General features: G+C 49.8%; 1 protein-coding gene across 3 annotated transcripts in view; it reads left to right on the forward strand.

Annotated features, from left to right (window-relative positions):
* The window catches only part of LOC142304328 (deoxyhypusine synthase-like), a 93,754-nt gene that overhangs the window by 41,658 nt on the left and 33,908 nt on the right, over positions 1 to 18,188 (forward strand). For 2 of the 3 annotated variants that reach the window (XM_075346606.1, XM_075346607.1), the window contains exons 8-10: positions 918 to 1,031; positions 1,308 to 1,397; positions 1,477 to 1,542. In XM_075346606.1, coding sequence (XP_075202721.1) covers positions 918 to 1,031; positions 1,308 to 1,397; positions 1,477 to 1,542 — 270 coding nt within the window. Of the gene's footprint in view, positions 1 to 917; positions 1,032 to 1,307; positions 1,398 to 1,476; positions 1,543 to 5,238; positions 5,870 to 18,188 lie in introns of those variants that run through there. The other variant, XM_075346608.1, reaches the window with a different exon arrangement.

Below are 18,188 nucleotides of genomic sequence, written 5' to 3' on the forward strand. Positions count from 1 at the left end.
GGCTGTGCTGGCTGCGGCGGGTGCTGTATGGAGCAGGGCTGTGCTGGCTGCGGCGGGTGCTGTATGGAGCAGGGCTGTGCTGGCTGCGGCGGGTGCTGTATGGAGCAGGGCTGTGCTGGCTGCGGCGGGTGCTGTATGGAGCAGGGCTGTGCTGGCTGCGGCGGGTGCTCTATGGAGCAGGGCTGTGCTGGCTGCGGCGGGTGCTGTATGGAGCAGGGCTGTGCTGGCTGCGGCGGGTGCTGTATGGAGCAGGGCTGTGCTGGCTGCGGCGGGTGCTGTATGGAGCAGGGCTGTGCTGGCTGCGGCGGGTGCTGTATGGAGCAGGGCTGTGCTGGCTGCGGCGGGTGCTCTATGGAGCAGGGCTGTGCTGGCTGCGGCGGGTGCTGTATGGAGCAGGGCTGTGCTGGCTGCGGCGGGTGCTGTATGGAGCAGGGCTGTGCTTGCTGCGGCGGGTGCTGTATGGAGCAGGGCTGTGCAGGGCTCTGCTGGCTGCGGCGGGTGCTGTACGGAGCAGGGCTGTGCAGGGCTCTGCTGGCTGCGGCGGGTGCTGTACGGAGCAGGGCTGTGCAGGGCTCTGCTGGCTGCGGCGGGTGCTGTACGGAGCAGGGCTGTGCAGGGCTCTGCTGGCTGCGGCGGGTGCTGTATGGAGCAGGGCTCTGCTGGCTGCGGCGGGTGCTGTATGGAGCAGGGCTGTGCAGCGCTCTGCTGGCTGCGGCGTCTGCTGTATGGAGCAGGGCTGTGCAGGGCTCTGCTGGCTGCGGCGGGTGCTGTATGGAGCAGGGCTGTGCAGGGCTCTGCTGGCTGCGGCGGGTGCTGTATGGAGCAGGGCTGTGCAGGGCTCTGCTGGCTGCGGCGGGTGAGGTTCTCTATCAGCGGTGCGGACACGGGGTGAATAATCTCTCATTTCTCCCCCTCAGCTGGAGAACTACCTCTTCTGCATGTCCTATGAAGCGCCACAGCTCTGGGCTGGAGACAACCAAGGCCTGATCCACGTGTACGGAAGCCACGGAGGGACATTCCAGCAAGTGCGGGTACGAGAAATTGCAGTTTGCTATCAGTGCTGATCCATCTACTAGAGAATCTCCACTGTTTTTAGTGTATGAATAATACGTAGATGGTGGTCAGTGGATCCTCACTTGTCCTGGCCCCAAGTAATGCAGTATGAAGCGGGGAGGGATACCGGAGGGTCACATAGCGTCTGTATATGGGGCATAGTAGACTTATATGTAGGATATATAATTACTAACCTCAACTTCTTCTTTCTCATCTCTGCCCCCCCATCCTTTTTATTCTCCCCTTCCGCTCAGTGTTTTGACGTAGGTCATGCATCCCAAGTCACCGGTATCTGGCGTTCGGCAGGCGCGCTATACACCACGTCCACCGATAAGACCATGAAGGTAGGCGCGCGGCGGGTCCTGTATGACGTTGTATTCTGGCTGCAGGACAATGGATGCTGATGCTGCGCTCTGTTCCCAGGTTCACATTCCTACCGATCCACCCAAGACGCTGAGCACGCAGACCCACAGCAACGTCGTCAACGGGGTAAGGACATTGTGATGTAAGCAATGACTTTGTAGTATTTGGATTACTGCTGCCTCATCTTGTATCTCTATAAAGGCACTGTATTGTTAGGGACCATCAGGGACCACCCGGCATTGCGCTGTTTGCTCAATTCTGCAACAAGGCTAAGGCTAACGTTGCTGGCATCATAGTCTTGTAATTTCCTCTGATCTCCTCTCTGCATTTGGGGAAAACCTGATTCAAAACAGTCTGGATATTAATGTACCAACAAAAAAACCCGTGAAATATTTACAGTCCATGACAGAAGTTCTGTCGCTTATCCATGTTATGTAAATAAAAGTTTATAACCTGACTTTAAATTCTTCCATTGGTTTTATAAATTACTCTTTTGAAAGCTGAAACTCTCCCAAATTTGGTTTAGGTTATGAAAATAAAGTTGCTGCAAAGCTGAAATATTGATCATTTAATGAACACAGAAAGGTCAGATTTTGGCAAGACAAAAGTTTTGTCGCCCACAGAAAGTAATGTGAGGGTTTCAGCTTTCAAAAGAGTAATTTATAAAACCAAAGGATGAATTTAAAGTCAGGTTATAAGCTTTTATTTACATAACATGGATAAGTGACAGAACGTCTGTCAGGGACTGTAGTGTTAGAGTCTCATGTCTCCGCAGCAAAAGCTGGAGGTTGTATGAACTCCACCACATTTCACCCCGATACACTCAGAATATGTTGGGACGATTCCGGATTATTGGGCTAATCCCTGCAAATACAGAACAGGTATCATGTGTGGGATCCTCTCTTATCTTCATTACTGGAAAGTGTGTTCCCGCAGTGTATGATGGTGACGTGCAATCTCTGTTCCTCATGACTGCGGTATCCTCTTTCCCGGAGAATTGCCGGGATTATTCTATACTGGTAGCATAAAATGAATAAAGTCATGGAAGACTTACTTAGGTTAAAAAAAAAAAGACACAAAGGAAGTACCAAGCGCACAATGAAAAGGAAGGGAAACCCTGTGTCTAGGGAAAGGGAAGATGGTGACCCCTGACCAAACCTACTGCTCACCACCCTAGATAGGTTCCGCACCTATGCGCCGAGCCGGATACATGACCCTAGGGCCCTAAATAGGGAATGGATGGAATGAGCTCTTCATCAACCCAACTAGACACTATAGAAAACACAAGGAGGACACACTGGGGAAAATGCATAAACTACTATGACTCAAGCAGAAGTTCAGCAACGATACCACAGAGGAGCACAAGCCACCTGCTCGCAACCAAGGCTTGAATGGACTGGAAAATATCATCAGCACCAGTCCCAGGAAGGAAGGGCTGATTAAATCAAGACAAAAAAAACATGTGAAGCTGTGACCTTCTATGGCCAGAAACCACATGACTGTCTGTCACCCATGACACACCCGTGACACCAATGTAGTAGGTATAATAATAATATTTGCAAATATCTCCAATTAGAAATGTAGTATAGATCTCCTGATATAGACATGTGTCTTACCTCATGTGCAGGGCATTGCAGTTTGCTTGCGGTCGTAACCATGGATACCTAAGCTACTGCAATGCCCTCCACATGAGATAAAAGACACGGCTATATCAGGATAGCTAAACTACATTTCTAATTGGAGGTCTTTGCTAATATTATACCTTCTATATTTGGAGAGGATGTTGGAGATTGGAATACCCCTTGAAGTTGCAGCTTTCTCCACAAGTTACACATTGTTACATTCACATTCTAAAGGATTGTGTTGTCTTCTCGTTTGAAACTCTCTCCAGTGTCAGCTGCTGGATGGCTGCCTTATGTCTAACTTGCTGTCTACTGCCTGTCATCAAGTGCAATCCGTCTGTAGCAGAGACCCGCAAGGGATTACAGGAAGTTGGGGCGGGTCTTTGTCCCGCTCTAGGAAAAGTGGGGGTGGGTCTTTGTCCCTCTCTAGGAAAAGTGGGGGCGGGTCTTGGTGTCTCTAGAAGAAGTTAGGGCAGGTCTTGGTGTCTCTAAAAGTGGGGGCGGGTTTTTGTCCCTTTCTAAGAGAAGTTGGGGAGGGTCTGTGTCCCTCTCTAAGCTCTGTAAGAGAAGTTGGGGCGACTCTTTGTCCCTCTCTAGGAGAAGTTGGGGCGGCTCTTTGTCCCTCTCTAAGCTCTGTAAGAGAAGTTGGGGCGACTCTTTGTCCCTCTCTAGGAGAAGTTGGGGCGGCTCTTTGTCCCTCTCTAAGCTCTGTAAGAGAAGTTGGGGCGGCTCTTTGTCCCTCTCTAGGAGAAGTTGGGGCGGCTCTTTGTCCCTCTCTAGGAGACGTGGGGGCGGCTTTGTCCCTCTCTAGGAGAAGTGGGGGCGGCTCTTTGTCCCTCTCTAGGAGAAGTTGGGGCGGCTCTTTGTCCCTCTCTAGGAGAAGTTGGGGCGGCTCTTTGTCCCTCTCTAGGAGAAGTTGGGGCGGCTCTTTGTCCCTCTCTAGGAGAAGTGGGGGCGGCTTTTTGTCCCTCTCTAGGAGAAGTGGGGGCGGCTCTTTGTCCCTCTCTAGGAGAAGTTGGGGCAGCTCTTTGTCCCTCTCTAGGAGAAGTTGGGGCGGCTCTTTGTCCCTCTCTAGGAGAAGTTGGGGCAGCTCTTTGTCCCTCTCTAGGAGAAGTTGGGGCGGCTCTTTGTCCCTCTCTAGGAGAAGTTGGGGCGGCTCTTTGTCCCTCTCTAGGAGAAGTTGGGGCGGCTCTTTGTCCCTCTCTAGGAGAAGTTGGGGTGGCTCTTTGTCCCTCTCTAGGAGAAGTTGGGGCGGCTCTTTGTCCCTCTCTAGAAGTGGGGGCGGCTTTGTCCCTCTCTAGGAGAAGTTGGGGCGGCTCTTTGTCCCTCTCTAGGAGAAGTTGGGGCAGCTCTTTGTCCCTCTCTAGGAGAAGTTGGGGCGGCTCTTTGTCCCTCTCTAGGAGAAGTTGGGGCAGCTCTTTGTCCCTCTCTAGGAGAAGTTGGGGCAGCTCTTTGTCCCTCTCTAGGAGAAGTTGGGGCGGCTCTTTGTCCCTCTCTAGGAGAAGTTGGGGTGGCTCTTTGCCCCTCTCTAGGAGAAGTTGGGGCGGCTCTTTGTCCCTCTCTAGGAGAAGTGGGGGCAGTTTTTTGTGCCTTTTGTAGGAGAAGTGGGGGGCGCTCCTTGTCCCTCTCTAGGGGATGTGAAGTCTTTGCCTCCTCTTGCTGTCATGTCTCTCAAGTTGCAACAGGTATAGCAGAGAGCCGGCCTTTTAGTTGAGTGGGAAAATCATTGGAAAATGTTAAGAACTTTGCATTTTATGAAATGAGGGGAAAGGAAGTTCCAGATCTTATAGTGCTGGCAGAATGCTGTTGAAGAGGAACCACCCACAAAAAGAAAACATGGATTGCAAGTAGCAAAGCAAAAGATCAGGGACAATTCCTGGACATATTAGAAAACTGTTTTATCTTGTTATGGATGGTGAGGGCCGCACTACAATGTTTGTCTATAGATTTTGAGGGAAAGGTACAGATACGCTCTAATCTGTGACGCCAAGTGTCTGCCGGGTGTTCTTTAACATTGAGGTGTCTTGGGCGCTCCTCGGTAGTAGATGCTCCTTGATGCGTCCGTCCAGGAGACCACCAGATTGTCACTCGAGTCCCCCACTATGGAGGAGTACTGACCGCACGATTACTGGTATCCACATTATATTGTCTATGCTTGTTTCCCCGGACCTCTCTTCATGTCCATGTTTCTTCTCACCAGGTGTGTGTGTCCGGGCGCACGGTGGCTGCAGCCTCCGGGGGACAGACGGTGGAGATTTGGAGATTTCCAGAATAACGCTCATCACCAGTAACACTCATCCTCTGTCTCTGATCGGCCATGCGAATATAAAAGGGGGAATATGTCCCCGGGCTCGCGGCTGCTCCAGCTTCCATAGTTTTTGTTCTACCCCCCCCCCCCCCCCCCCCCCGTGATGTGATCTATATGCTGACATGTGCACTTACAGGAGAAGGGTCTTAAAGGTGCTATCACACCCTTCACCGCCCAGAACCGGAGCACTTGAGGCAGCTTTGCTCTAAACCCTCTTCTCATGACCCTTGGGTCACTAATGGTAGGATGCCCAAATCAACGCCAAACCGGACAGAGTGGGACCAACCGTGGGTCTGTGGCCTCCAATCTGTGGCTCTATGGCTGCTGTTAAACTACAGCTCTTAGCATGCCTGTCCGCCTTCGGCATGGTGGGGGTCGTAGTTTCTGAGAGTCGCAGTTTGGCAATCACTGATGTAACCAAATCTCCTCTCCTGACCTCTGTAGATCAGGTTTCCATACTCAGGTTTTTAGTCACCATTTTCAATATATGAAAATATAAAAAATAAAATTTAATTGAAATCGTCTTGGAGTCAGTGTCTCGTGATCTTCCTCCATAGTCCCGAATACTATAGGTTCCCTTTCCGGTCATGAACCGTGGTGCTCTCACTGTCAGTGCCGGCTCCTGCTCCTTGCACGTGTAGCAGAGTACACATTGGCTAATTAACCCCATGTGTGCTGTAACTAGGAGAGCAGGGAGCCAGCGCTAAGCGGTGTGCGCGGCTCCCTGCTCTCTGCACGTGTAGCTACAGCACACATCGGGTAATTAACCTGATGTGTACTGTAACTAGGAGAGCAAGGAGCCAGCGCTAAGCAGTGTGCGCTGCTCCCTGCTCTCTGCACGTGTAGCTGCGTGCGCTGGTAACCAAGGTAAATATCGGGTTGGTTACCCGATATTTACCTTACCAAGCGCAGCATCGCTTCAGTGCGTCACTGGTTGCTGGTGAGCTCACCAGCAACCCGTGTAGCGATGCTCCAGCGATCCCTGCCAGGTCAGGTTGCTGGTGGGATCGCTGGAGCGTCTGACTGTGTGACCTCTCACCAGCAACCTCCTAGCAACTTACCAGAGATCCCTATCAGGTTGTATCGTTGTTGGGATCGCTGGTAAGTTGTTTAGTGTAAAGGGGCCTTAAAAGGGAAAATGTAGAATCTCCCTGCAGAGAACATGCATTTGTGAGAGTGTGATCAGATCCTAATATCTGGTGACCGTGGCGTCTGTCAGGGATGCACATATCCGGCTGGAAATCAGAAGCCATCATCAATTTACTTCTTGAAGATGATGCCAGATGAGCAGGACAATTGAGTGAGTGTAAGAATCTGCGTGATGAGACCTAAATTGGAGATGTTCTGACCCCGTTGCCTAATCATCTCAAAGTGGCAGGTCTTGTGGGGTGTTCCCGGTATAGGGCAGGTCTTGTGGGGTGTTCCTGGTATAGGGCAGGTCTTGTGGGGTGTTCCTGGTATAGGGCAGGTCTTGTGGGGTGTTCCCGGCATACAGCAGGTCTTGTGGGGTGTTCCCGGTATAGGGCAGGTCTTGTGGGGTGTTCCTGGTATACGGCAGGTCTTGTGGGGTGTTCCCGGTATACGGCAGGTCTTATGGGGTGTTCCTGGTATAGGGCAGGTCTTGTGGGGTGTTGCCGGTATACAGCAGGTCTTGTGGGGTGTTCCCGGTATAGGGTAGGTCTTGTGGGGTGTTCCACGTATAGGGCAGGTCTTGTGGGGTGTTCCCCGTATAGGGCAGGTCTTGTGGAGTGTTCCCCGCATAGGGCAGGTCTTGTGGGGTGTTCCCAGTATAGGACGGGTCTTGTGGGGTGTTCCCCACATAGGGTAGGTCTTGTGGGGTGTTGCCAGTATACAGCAGGTTTTGTGGGGAGTTCCCGGTATAGGGCAGGTCTTGTGGGGTGTTGCCGTTATACTGCAGGTTATGTGGGTTGTTCCCGGTATAGGATGGGTCTTGTGGGGTGTTCCCCACATAAGGTAGGTCTTGTGGGGTGTTGCCAGTATACAGCAGGTCTTGTGGGGTGTTCCCGGTATAGGGCAGGTCTTGTGGGGTGTTCCCCGTATAGGGCAGGTCTTGTGGGGTGTTCCCCGTATAGGGCAGGTCTTGTGGGGTGTTCCCCGTATAGGGCAGGTCTTGTGGGGTGTTTCCCGCATAGGGCAGGTCTTGTGGGGTGTTGCCAGTGTACAGCAGGTTTTGTGGGGAGTTCCCGGTATAGGGCAGGTCTTGTGGGGTGTTGCCAGTATACAGCAGGTCTTGTGGGGTGTTCCCGGTATAGGGCAGGTCTTGTGGGGTGTTGCCAGTATACAGCAGGTCTTGTGGGGTGTTCCCGGTATAGGGCAGGTCTTGTGGGGTGTTGCCGTTATACTGCAGGTTATGTGGGTTGTTCCCGGTATAGGACGGGTCTTGTAGGGTTTTCCCAGTATACGGAAGGTCTAGTGGGGTGTTCCCGGTATAGGGCAGGTCTTGTGGTGTGTTCCCGGTATAGGGCAGGTCTTGTGGGGTGTTCCCGGTATAGGACGGGTCTTGTGGGGTGTTCCCGGTATACGGCAGGTCTTGTGGTGTGTTCTCGGTATAGGGCGGGTCTTGTGGGGTGTTCCCAGTATAGGACGGGTCTTGTGGGGTGTTCCCGGTATACGGCATGTTTTGTGGGGTGTTCCCGGTATACAGAGGCTCTTGTGGGATGTTCCTGGTATACAGTGAGTCTTGTGGGATGTTCCTGGTATACAGTGAGTCTTGTGAGGTGTTCTTGGTGTGCGGCGGGTCTTGAAGGATGTTCCCTGTACACGGTGACTCTTGCGCTGTGTTTTCACCATACTGCAGGTCTTGCAGGGTGCTCCCAGTATACAGCGGCTCTTGCACCATGTTAAAGTTAGATAAATGGGCCCTGGGTTCTGTAGATAATGTGGAGGAAAACCAAATTTGAAGATATCAATGTTCTATAAAAACAAGTCTTCTTGAATGTCGCGTGTTTGCAAAGTCATCAGTCTCCGTGTCGCGTGAGAGTCACCAAACACAAAGGAGGAGATTCATGAAACCACTTAGGAATAATGACTGCTCGCTCCGTTCTGTACAGTACAAGCACAATCGTCAGGAAATGAATTCACCCGCCACCGAGAGGCAGGAGCTGCTTTGTACATCCGCAACATGATTTCCGTGATTTTCTGCTCCCTGTATTTGATATCTGGAACGGTCGTGTAAGCAATGTCTGAGCTGTAGGCATCTACACAAATGGCCACGAGGCGCAGTGACGTCCGCCTGCAGCCCGAAGAACAGAAGATTGCTCTAAGTATTTGGGCTGAAGAGTGATTACTAGGGATGATTGAATACCTCAAATGTTCGGCTTTGTGAATATTCGCCGAATAGGTCGCCGCTATTCGATGTGCAATGTAAGTCTATGGGAAACCCGAATAACAACTACTCGGAACTATTCGGGCTTCCCATAGACTTACATTGCACATCGAATATTCGCATAGCGGCGACCTATTCGTCGGATATTCGCGAAGCCGAATATTTGAGGTATTCGATCATCCCTAGTGATTTCTTGTCTCTGACAATTTGGGGAAGGTTCACAGCAGATTTTACATCCGGATTTTCCTTTCAGAATTAGCAAGTGAACCATGAAGGACCAAGGGAGGCGAATTTGGTGTTTTTGGATCAGGAGCAGGTTTGGTCCCCGCTTCTGGTAATATCTCACATGCTTTTACATTCGCTACAGCTTGTGCCCTTTATTTAATGAAACAAGATTAAAGTGACTATCCCCGTAAGCGGCAGCGGACGGTAATCCAGTTAGTCTCTGACATAAATTCACGAAATCAGCCAGACGGTAATGAGATGTCCCAACTCGTGATAACTCCCCCTGTGTAATCACAGCCACGTCTGACAGAACTCAGGATCAATGTCAGATGATGTGTACACGTCATGGCGGGATGGTGGCGATACTGTCATATTGTAAGAGGGTCGGTTTTGGGTAGGTGGCCTTTTGTCCATATTATGAGTCTCTACGGTGTAGTAAAATGAGGCAGACACGACAGTTTAACAGAGGATAGCGTAAACTTTACCCGAGAGAGGGCAAAAACATTATAGTTACAACAATGGTGCTTGGTGGTTAGATTTCTGGCGCAGATTTTTGGAAGTTGCGGCATTGCAGTTGAATAATACAGGTCCTCGGTAGTTATGGTACCTTAACAAACACGCCAGGTTATGGTCTACAGACATAGATGAGTGGTGTTTACAGCTTCTTAGCACAGATGTTTCGCGGTTACCTCTTGGCCCACATGCATGGTGTGGAGACACAAAGGTCAGCGGGTGCTCTTCTCCGCTGGCATGGCTGACTTCAGAAAGGACGCACGGCCCAGGGCTTATCTCGCTGAACACCCACACTCCTTCCCCAGGGGCAGAACATTTACTCAGACAACACAGGGTGAGAGAACCACACACTGGTAAGACTTTCCTGGTTCACCAACAGGCAAAAACATATTGCACATTCCCCGCAAGAACACAAGATGATACACGCGACAGTCTTACCCTTCTCATGGCCCCCCAGGTATTAGAATCTTTGTGGCTTTGGGGGTTCCAGGGCCACTATCCCAGCCAGCAGCACCCTGCTTTTGGCGGCTACCCACTGATAGGTGATCGCGGTAAGCTTAGGAATCTGACCAAGCACAGCAAGATATGTAGCCAGGCGACCGCATTGTCCCAACCTGGGGTCTCCAAGCGGATTTGTGGGCTCAGAGTTGAGCAGTGAAGCAGTTCTGTAATCCTCCAGCTGGAACCGTAGCTCCTAAGCTGAAGTTCTGTAGAATATCCAAAGTAAAGCAGTTCTGTGATCCCACAGCTGAAACCGTATCTCATTGGCTGAGGTCCTGGTGAATAACCCTGAATCTTGAAGCAGTTCTGTGATCCCACAGCTGAAACAGTAGCTCTTCGGCTGAGGTCATGTAGAATATATATCCGGTGACAGAAGCAAGGCCCTTTTATACCACTCAGTTATTTTACAGGATTAGTGGAGATGGCTGACCTCTCATTGGTCGCTAGTTCAATCCGACTGCTTAATTTTTCTGTGAACTATGCAGTCAGAAGGACTGAGACAAAACACATTTAAAATACAATCCACATTTACAAACAATAGGGCTCCGATCAGTCTCACATGAGACAATGACTAAAGGCCCAGTCACACACAACGACTTACCAGCGATCCCGAAAACGATGTGACCTGATGGGGATCGCTGGTAAGTCGCTGGGAGGTCGCAGGTGAGATGTCACACAGTCAGATCTTACCAGCGATGCAGGAACAATACAGGTCGCAGTAGCGACCTGTATAACGATCTCAGCAGTCACTGTGACCCTGTCACACAGTGTCACACACAGCGATGTGTCCTGCCCAGCAGGACATCGCCTTTGAAGAAAATGGCCTGGACAATTCTGCAACGACTAGCGATCTCACAGCAGGGGCCTGATCGCTGGTAGATGTCACACATAACGAGATCGCTAACGGGATCGCTACTGTGTCACCAAACGGTGACTCAGCAGCGATCTCGCTAGCGATCTCGTTATGTGTGACGGTACCTTAACTTCTCTTGGTTTAATAAAGAAACCATATATCTAGCCTAATTAAGAACACTTCACCCACCAAACAAGTGGCCAGATGCAGAGTCTGTCACACATAGCGGTTATGGCCCCTTAGCAGAGAGGCATGGTGGTTACGGCCCCTAACAAAGATACATGGGGTTTACCTTCTCTTGGCAGTTAGGGCTCCTTGGCACATATGCTTGACGGTCATGGTCCCTTGGCACAGATGCATGTCGGTTACCTCCTTTTGGGACACATGCTTGGCAGTTATGACCCCTTGGCACAGATGCATGGCGGTTACCTCCTTTTGGCACAGATGCATGTCAGTTATGACCCCTTAGCACAGATGCATGGTGGTTACCTTTTCTAAGCACAGATGATTGGCGGTTTCCTCCTCTTGACACAGATGATTGGCGGTTACCGTCTCTTGGCCCAGATACATGGCGGTTACGGCTCCCTGGCACAGATACATGGCACTTATGGCCCCTTGGCTTAGATGATTATCGGTTACCTCCTCTTGGCTCAGATGGTTGGCAGTTATGGCTCTTTGACGCAGATGATTGACGGTTACATCCTCATGGCATAGATTCATCTTAGTTATGGCCCCTTGGCACAGATGCTTGGCAGCTATGGATCCTTGGTATAGATGCTGGGTGGTTGCAGTTTATGGACAGATTAGGTTGGTGATTTCAAGTATGCAACTCACTGATATCCAATGATTAATGCTGGCCAGCTGAAGGCCCTGATCAGATACGATCTTTTTCACACTGGGGGTGATTCAGCGTCCGCCTCTACTGGATACCAGATCTGTAGCCTCCCATACAGGTTACGTAGGCTGTGCTGCAGCTGGTCAGCTTACTGCACTACAACAGTGAAGTTCTAGGGAACCGCTCAGCCGGGATACACCAGGACACGGTACTTCTAACAATAAATGCACCACGCCCAAGGACTCCATGGACGTCAAGAAACTCTACATTTGCTGCATCAAATCCAGGCATGTCCCAAGAGGCCTTCTGACAGGTCAGTGACTTACACACTCTCCGGCATGCCAAACACAGTCTATCTCCACTCCATGCGGAGCCACATTACCGTGTCTGCACAAGTGACCATGGGAAGACTATTATTAAGCCTAAAGCTGCCACCTGCATAGACTTCAAAGAAACATAAGACCCCTTAAATAAAACCAGACCCCCAAATACCTGCCCAGAACAGGTTCATTCACTGGCTTAAGGACCTTTCAACAGTGACAGGTCGTAAACATTTGGGATCATTGCACATCGTGTTTTGATTAAGGTCTTTGCTGCAATACGTGGCTAAATCGCACCAAAACACAACGTACATTATACACCTGTCTGCATCCTCCTATATATATATATATATATATATATATATATATATTTTTTTTTTTTTTTCCTTGCAAAGTAGCCTCCCCCACATTTTAGCCTGAGGTCCACCGGATTCAGTGGGATGTGGCGCTCTGCTGGACAAGTTTGTGGCGGTATTTGTGAAGCTGAGGTGGTTGGATTTAGTTGCAGAGGTTGAGTCAGTGGGTGGGCGTAGGTTGCCAGGTGTAATGCCATGCGGTCTCACCGGTCTCCAGGCATGGGATTTCCACCTGAGCTGCCACTTTTTTGGTGGACACGTTTATTCTCTGGTAGTCCTATGTGCACACAGGTCCCTGCCTCGTTGAGGGTTAGTGATCTTTACCTGCACTTGTCTTCAGTCAATGCCTGGGGCTTCTTAAGGACCGGTCCTTTATCTCTTCTTGCCTAAGTAATTTGGTTCTTCTGGTTCTTAAGTCTTTTGACTACGAGTTATTCCTGTTTTCTTGCTGACCCAGCTTCCTTTATTCACATCTTTTTTTGTTTTCTGCCTTTACTGACCTTTTTCTCAGTGAATCATTGTAATATAATGCCCCGTCTAATATAATGGCCTGTCTGACTACACTTTTGTCTTCCATTGTGGTGGTATCATGGCAACCATGGCTAACAGAGCTGACTCCGGGGATAGCCACCTGGGGGAGTGCCCTATCGGTCAGTCCTAATCTCTTTGTGGGGGGTAAAAGGATGAAATCCAGGGATTATCCTAAATTCCGCTCCCCAGTTTAGCCCAACAACAAATCCACAGCAACCCAATAGCTCCACATCATCAATCATGGGCCTTGTGTCTCGCAAGAAAAGTACTAATGGAGGTGGTTGTAAGAATTTTGCGTGCAGGGTGATAGCGGTGGGTTTTAGCATGAGATTGCAGTTAGATACAATAAGGATAAAAAATTTTCTCTACAAAAAGTCATGACATCAGCTGAAATCTATCAGTAATTAGAAAGCAATCCTGCCACTTAGTGAAAAATAATATCAGCTGCTTCAACTGATGGCCTATGAAAAGGTGTCTCATTACCAAGGTGCCACACAAGAAACATCTCATGATAGGTTAAACCAGTGAGCTGTCACAAGACCAACAAACTGATGGCATTGGCTACAGAAGAATTTCTAAAACTACTGAAGGTTCCAGTGATCACTGTTGGAGCCATAATCCAGAAGTGGAAAGAACAATCCTTTTACCATAAACCGGCCATGACCAGGTGCTCCCCGCAAGATTTCAGACAGAGGAGTGAAAAGAATTATCAGAAGAGTTGTCAAAGAGCAAAGAACCACATGTGTAGAACTACAGAAAGACCTGGAATCAGCCGGTACAATTGTTTAAAGGGAACCAATCACCAGGATTTTCGTATATAAGCTAAAGCCAGTGCTATACTGGCACTATCATTCTGATTCTCTTCATACCTGTAGTGGTCAGCTCAGATGTTTAGGTTTTGAAATCCAAGAAAGTAAAGTTTATAAAATCAGTATCTTCTTGAGTGACAGCAGCTGACAATCAGATAATATCTGTGGGAGGGGAATTCATAGTTATCCCCTTCCTTTGTTAGAATTAGCATAAGTATTATACAATTGACCTAGCAGGACCTGTGGTGAGGTCATACCCATGTGACCAGAAGGGGCAGGGCCTCAGCCAACAGAAAAATGTTGGTTCCTGATATCAGCTTTGTTGGATGAGGCCCCGCCCCTTCTGGTCACATGGGTATGACCTCACCACAGGTCCTGCTAGGTCAATTTTATAATACTTATGCTAATTCTAACAGGGGGAGGGGATAACTATGCATACCCCGCCCACAGATATTATCTGATCCTCAGCTGCTGTCACTCAAGAAGCTTCTGATTTTATAAACTTTACTTTCTTTGATTTCAAAACCTAAACATCCGAGCTGATCACTACAGGTATGAAGAGAATCAGCATGATAGTGCCAGTATAGCACTGGCTTTAGGTTATATACGAAAATCCTGGTGATTGGTGCGTTTTAAAAGAAAATGCCCTCCCCCTCTATGGCCTCTATGGCCTGTATGCACGCTCCTGTACGCACGCTCCTGTACGCACGCTCCTGTACGCACGCTCCTGTACGCACGCTCCTGTATGCACGCTCCTGTATGCACGCTCCTGTATGCACGCTCCTGTATGCACGCTCCTGTACGCACGCTCCTGTATGCATGCTCCGGTATGCATGCTCCTGTATGCACACTCCTGTATGCATGCTCACCAAGCAAGACTCCATTGCTGAACAAAAATCATGTTCAACCACTTTTAAAGTTTCCTTAACAACATTTAGACAAGTCTGTGGAATACTGGGAGACTATAGTCCGGTCAGAAGAGACCAAAATTGAACTCTTTGATGCCATAATACTCACCATGTTTGGAGGTCAAAAGGCAAATCACCCCAAACACACCAACCATGAAGTGTGGAAATGGAACATCATGGTGTGCGGCTGTTCTTCAGCATACGTCTCTGGCAAACATCATGCAATTGAAGGTAGAATTAATTGACAAATGTACGGAGACATTCCTGATAAAAATCTGCTGCCATCTACCAGGAGGATGAAGGTGAAACGAGGGAGGACGTTACCGCAAAACAATGACCCCAAACACACGGCCAAGGAAACTCTCTGGTGTCAGAGAAAGAAAATAAAGCTGCTAGAATGGCCGAGCCGATCACCAGAGCTGAATCCAATAGAAAATGTATGGAAGGAACTAAAGCTCAGAGATCATAGAAGGAGCCGGGAGCTGCAGGAAATGAGGAGTGTATGAGGAAGAATGGGCCAAAATCCCACCTGAGCAATGCAGGCGACTAGTGTCTCCATCCAGGAGGAGCCTGGAAGCTTCATCACTATCAAAGGCTTACAAATACAAAGTATTAAATACATTTCTGTAAGCGTGATCAATACTTTTTCCCTCTGTCATTTCTCATTATTATACATCACTAAATTTATGGACATCTATGGTGTGATTTCTTTGCTTGCCTGGATTGGATGGGTAGTTACCGACATCTGGTGAGAAATTCATGTCAATGGCACCTTTAAAAATATATTTATGTAGAAAATTGGTGATATTTCACCCTCTGTATATCTGAATGTTTATCATTTTTCACACTTCTAATATTACACGTATACAGCGGGTGAGATAAGTATTGAACACGTCACTAATTTTCTAATATTAATAGACTGTTGAGAGCTGGTATAGGGTTGTAGAGAGCTGATGGTGTTTTTTGGGTGCGGGTGCGCTCCACATTTCAATTTTTAAATATTGACACATGAGTTTCCATCCAACAAATCATGACTGTTTCTCCAGGGACGTACCTAGAAATCATGGGACCCCATAGCAAAAGCCCCCGATCCCCTCCTTCCCAAAAATAAATATATATTATTTGGCGGGGTCATGATTCATAGGTGCAGTCACCTCCAAGTTTAAAGATAGGGTGAGAAACATAGATGGTGGCACGTGCACAGTAATTGTGTCGCTACTGAAACCTCTGGTTTTCATCCACTACAATGTCCTTTTCATGGACGCCACAGAAATGCCCTCACACACAGTATGATACCACAGTGAATCCCTCACAGCACCCCCAACACAGTATGATTCCCCACCAGCACCCCAAAACAATAATATGCCCCAGACCTCACAGCACCCCAACACAGTATGATTCCCCACCAGCACCCCAGCACAATAATATGCCCCAGACCCCACAGCACCCCAACACAGTATGATTCCCCACCAGCACCCCAACACAATATTATGCCCCAGACCCCACAGCACCCCAACACAGTATGATTCCCCACCAGCACCCCAACACAATAATATGCCCCAGACCCCACAGCACCCCAACACAGTATGATTCCCCACCAGCACCCCAACACAATAATATGCCCCAGACCCCACAGCACCCCAACACAGTATGATTCCCCACCAGCACCCCAACACAATATTATGCCCCAGACCCCACAGCACCCCAACACAGTATGATTCCCCACAAGCACCCCAACACAATTATATACCCCCAGACCCCACAGCACCCCATCACAGTATAATTCACCACAAGCACCCCAACACAATAATATGCCCCAGACCCCACAGCACCCCAACACAGTATGATTCACCACCAGCACCCCAACACAATAATTTGCCCCAGACCCCACAGCACCCCAACACAGTATGATTCCCCACAAGCACCCCAACACAATAAAATACCCCCAGACCTCACAGCACCCCCATCACAGTATAATTCCCCACCAGTACCCCAATACAATAATATGCCCCCAGACCTCACAGCATCCCAACACAATAATATGCCCCCAGACCCCACAGCGCTCCCAACACAGTACGATTCCCTATCAGTACCTCGTCACAATAACATGCCCCCTGAATCACCTTTCCGCAGTATGATTTTTACATATATAGCGCAATCATATTCCACAGCGCTTTATAAACATTATCATCACTGTCCCCAGTGGGACTCACAATCTAAAATTTTTATCACTATGTCTTTGGATTGTTGGAGGAAACCGGTTGAACCCATGCAAACATGGAGAGAACATAAAAGCTCCTTGCAGATTTTCTACTTGGAGGGATTTGAACCCAGGACCCCAGCGCTGCAAGTGCTAACCACTGCACCACCATGTTGCCCAGTATGATGTCCCTCACATATGGTGATGCCACACAGTATGGTGGGCTCCCTCAACCCACTCACACAGTGTAATAGCTTCCACCTCATATAATGCCTCTCAAAAGAGTATAATGTTCCCACAGTACAGTACATTCCCCCCAAACAGGTATGTTCCCATAGTGCCTCTCCACACACAGTATTATGGAACCCCCAGCCTCTCGTCCCTACTCAATGGGGTGGCCTTCACAGTCCCCCACACAGTTTCCCCCTTATAATACAGCGATCCCGGTCCCGGGATAAGCCACACCTAAGACAATAACGGCCCCGGCAGTCCGCCCGGCCACGGCGGAGGCGGTCCCCGACCAGAAGCCAGCACAGCAGGCAACGCTGGCCACTCCCAGATTCCCGGCCTCGGCTGAGGCACAGCGGGGATGCAGCTGCAAGGCAGCTGAGTGGGCCACGTCACAGCGGAGTCCCCCATTGCCGAATGTGCCGGTCGTAGCCGGCACTGAGGGACTCCGGCTGGGCCCGCCCCCCGCGCAGGTTGAACCGGAGCAGGCAGCAGACGCTCCGTACTGGGAGCGGCAGCGGCGCCAGCTGGGAAAAGAGATCGCCGCTCGAGAAAAACGGAAGGCGGAAGTCTTGTTCCGGGCCTATACGGAAAAGGACAACCTAAGGAATGCCATTTTTCGGGTGAGAGGCCCGACGTATGAAGGCCAGGTCCGGCATTTTAACCCCCAAAGGGATGGGGGTTTATATACGAGCCAGGCATGGAGGCCGAAATATTTGTGTCCCAGAGGACGTGGCCCCTCATCTGCCTGTTGGCCACCCCGACCAGGACCTGGAGCCCGGGGAGCTAGTGACCTACACCCGGCATTGTGGAGAAAGGGGGTGGTGTGCCCTTGACGTCAGAAGGAGGGTGAGAATGGGTGCCCAGCTGCACGTCCACCCCTGTCCGCCACTCTCCAGTCCCGAGTATGAAGATTGAAGTGTTTAGGTAGCAGTTCCCGGCTACCTTCAGTTAAAGTCCTCGTTGGGACCGTGTGTGCTTTCTAGTACCCATTTACAATTAACAAAGACAATGGCTTTGAACTTGCGAGCCAGCCCATAAACTTTTGGGTCTTGTAAATAATCCCTGACCAACCTTCTCACCAAGCCGCAGTCTCTGGAGAGGCTGGTTGGAGGATGGGCCTGTAGTGTCGGCCGAGGCCCTGTCACCAGCAAAACCGGTGACTACCCTCCGGGTCAGGGGTCCCCTGGATGTGGGGCCCTTGAAAAAGGACTGCC

This window comes from Anomaloglossus baeobatrachus, chromosome 4, assembly GCF_048569485.1.
Source record: "Anomaloglossus baeobatrachus isolate aAnoBae1 chromosome 4, aAnoBae1.hap1, whole genome shotgun sequence".
In the NCBI taxonomy this organism is placed as follows: domain Eukaryota; kingdom Metazoa; phylum Chordata; class Amphibia; order Anura; family Aromobatidae; genus Anomaloglossus; species Anomaloglossus baeobatrachus.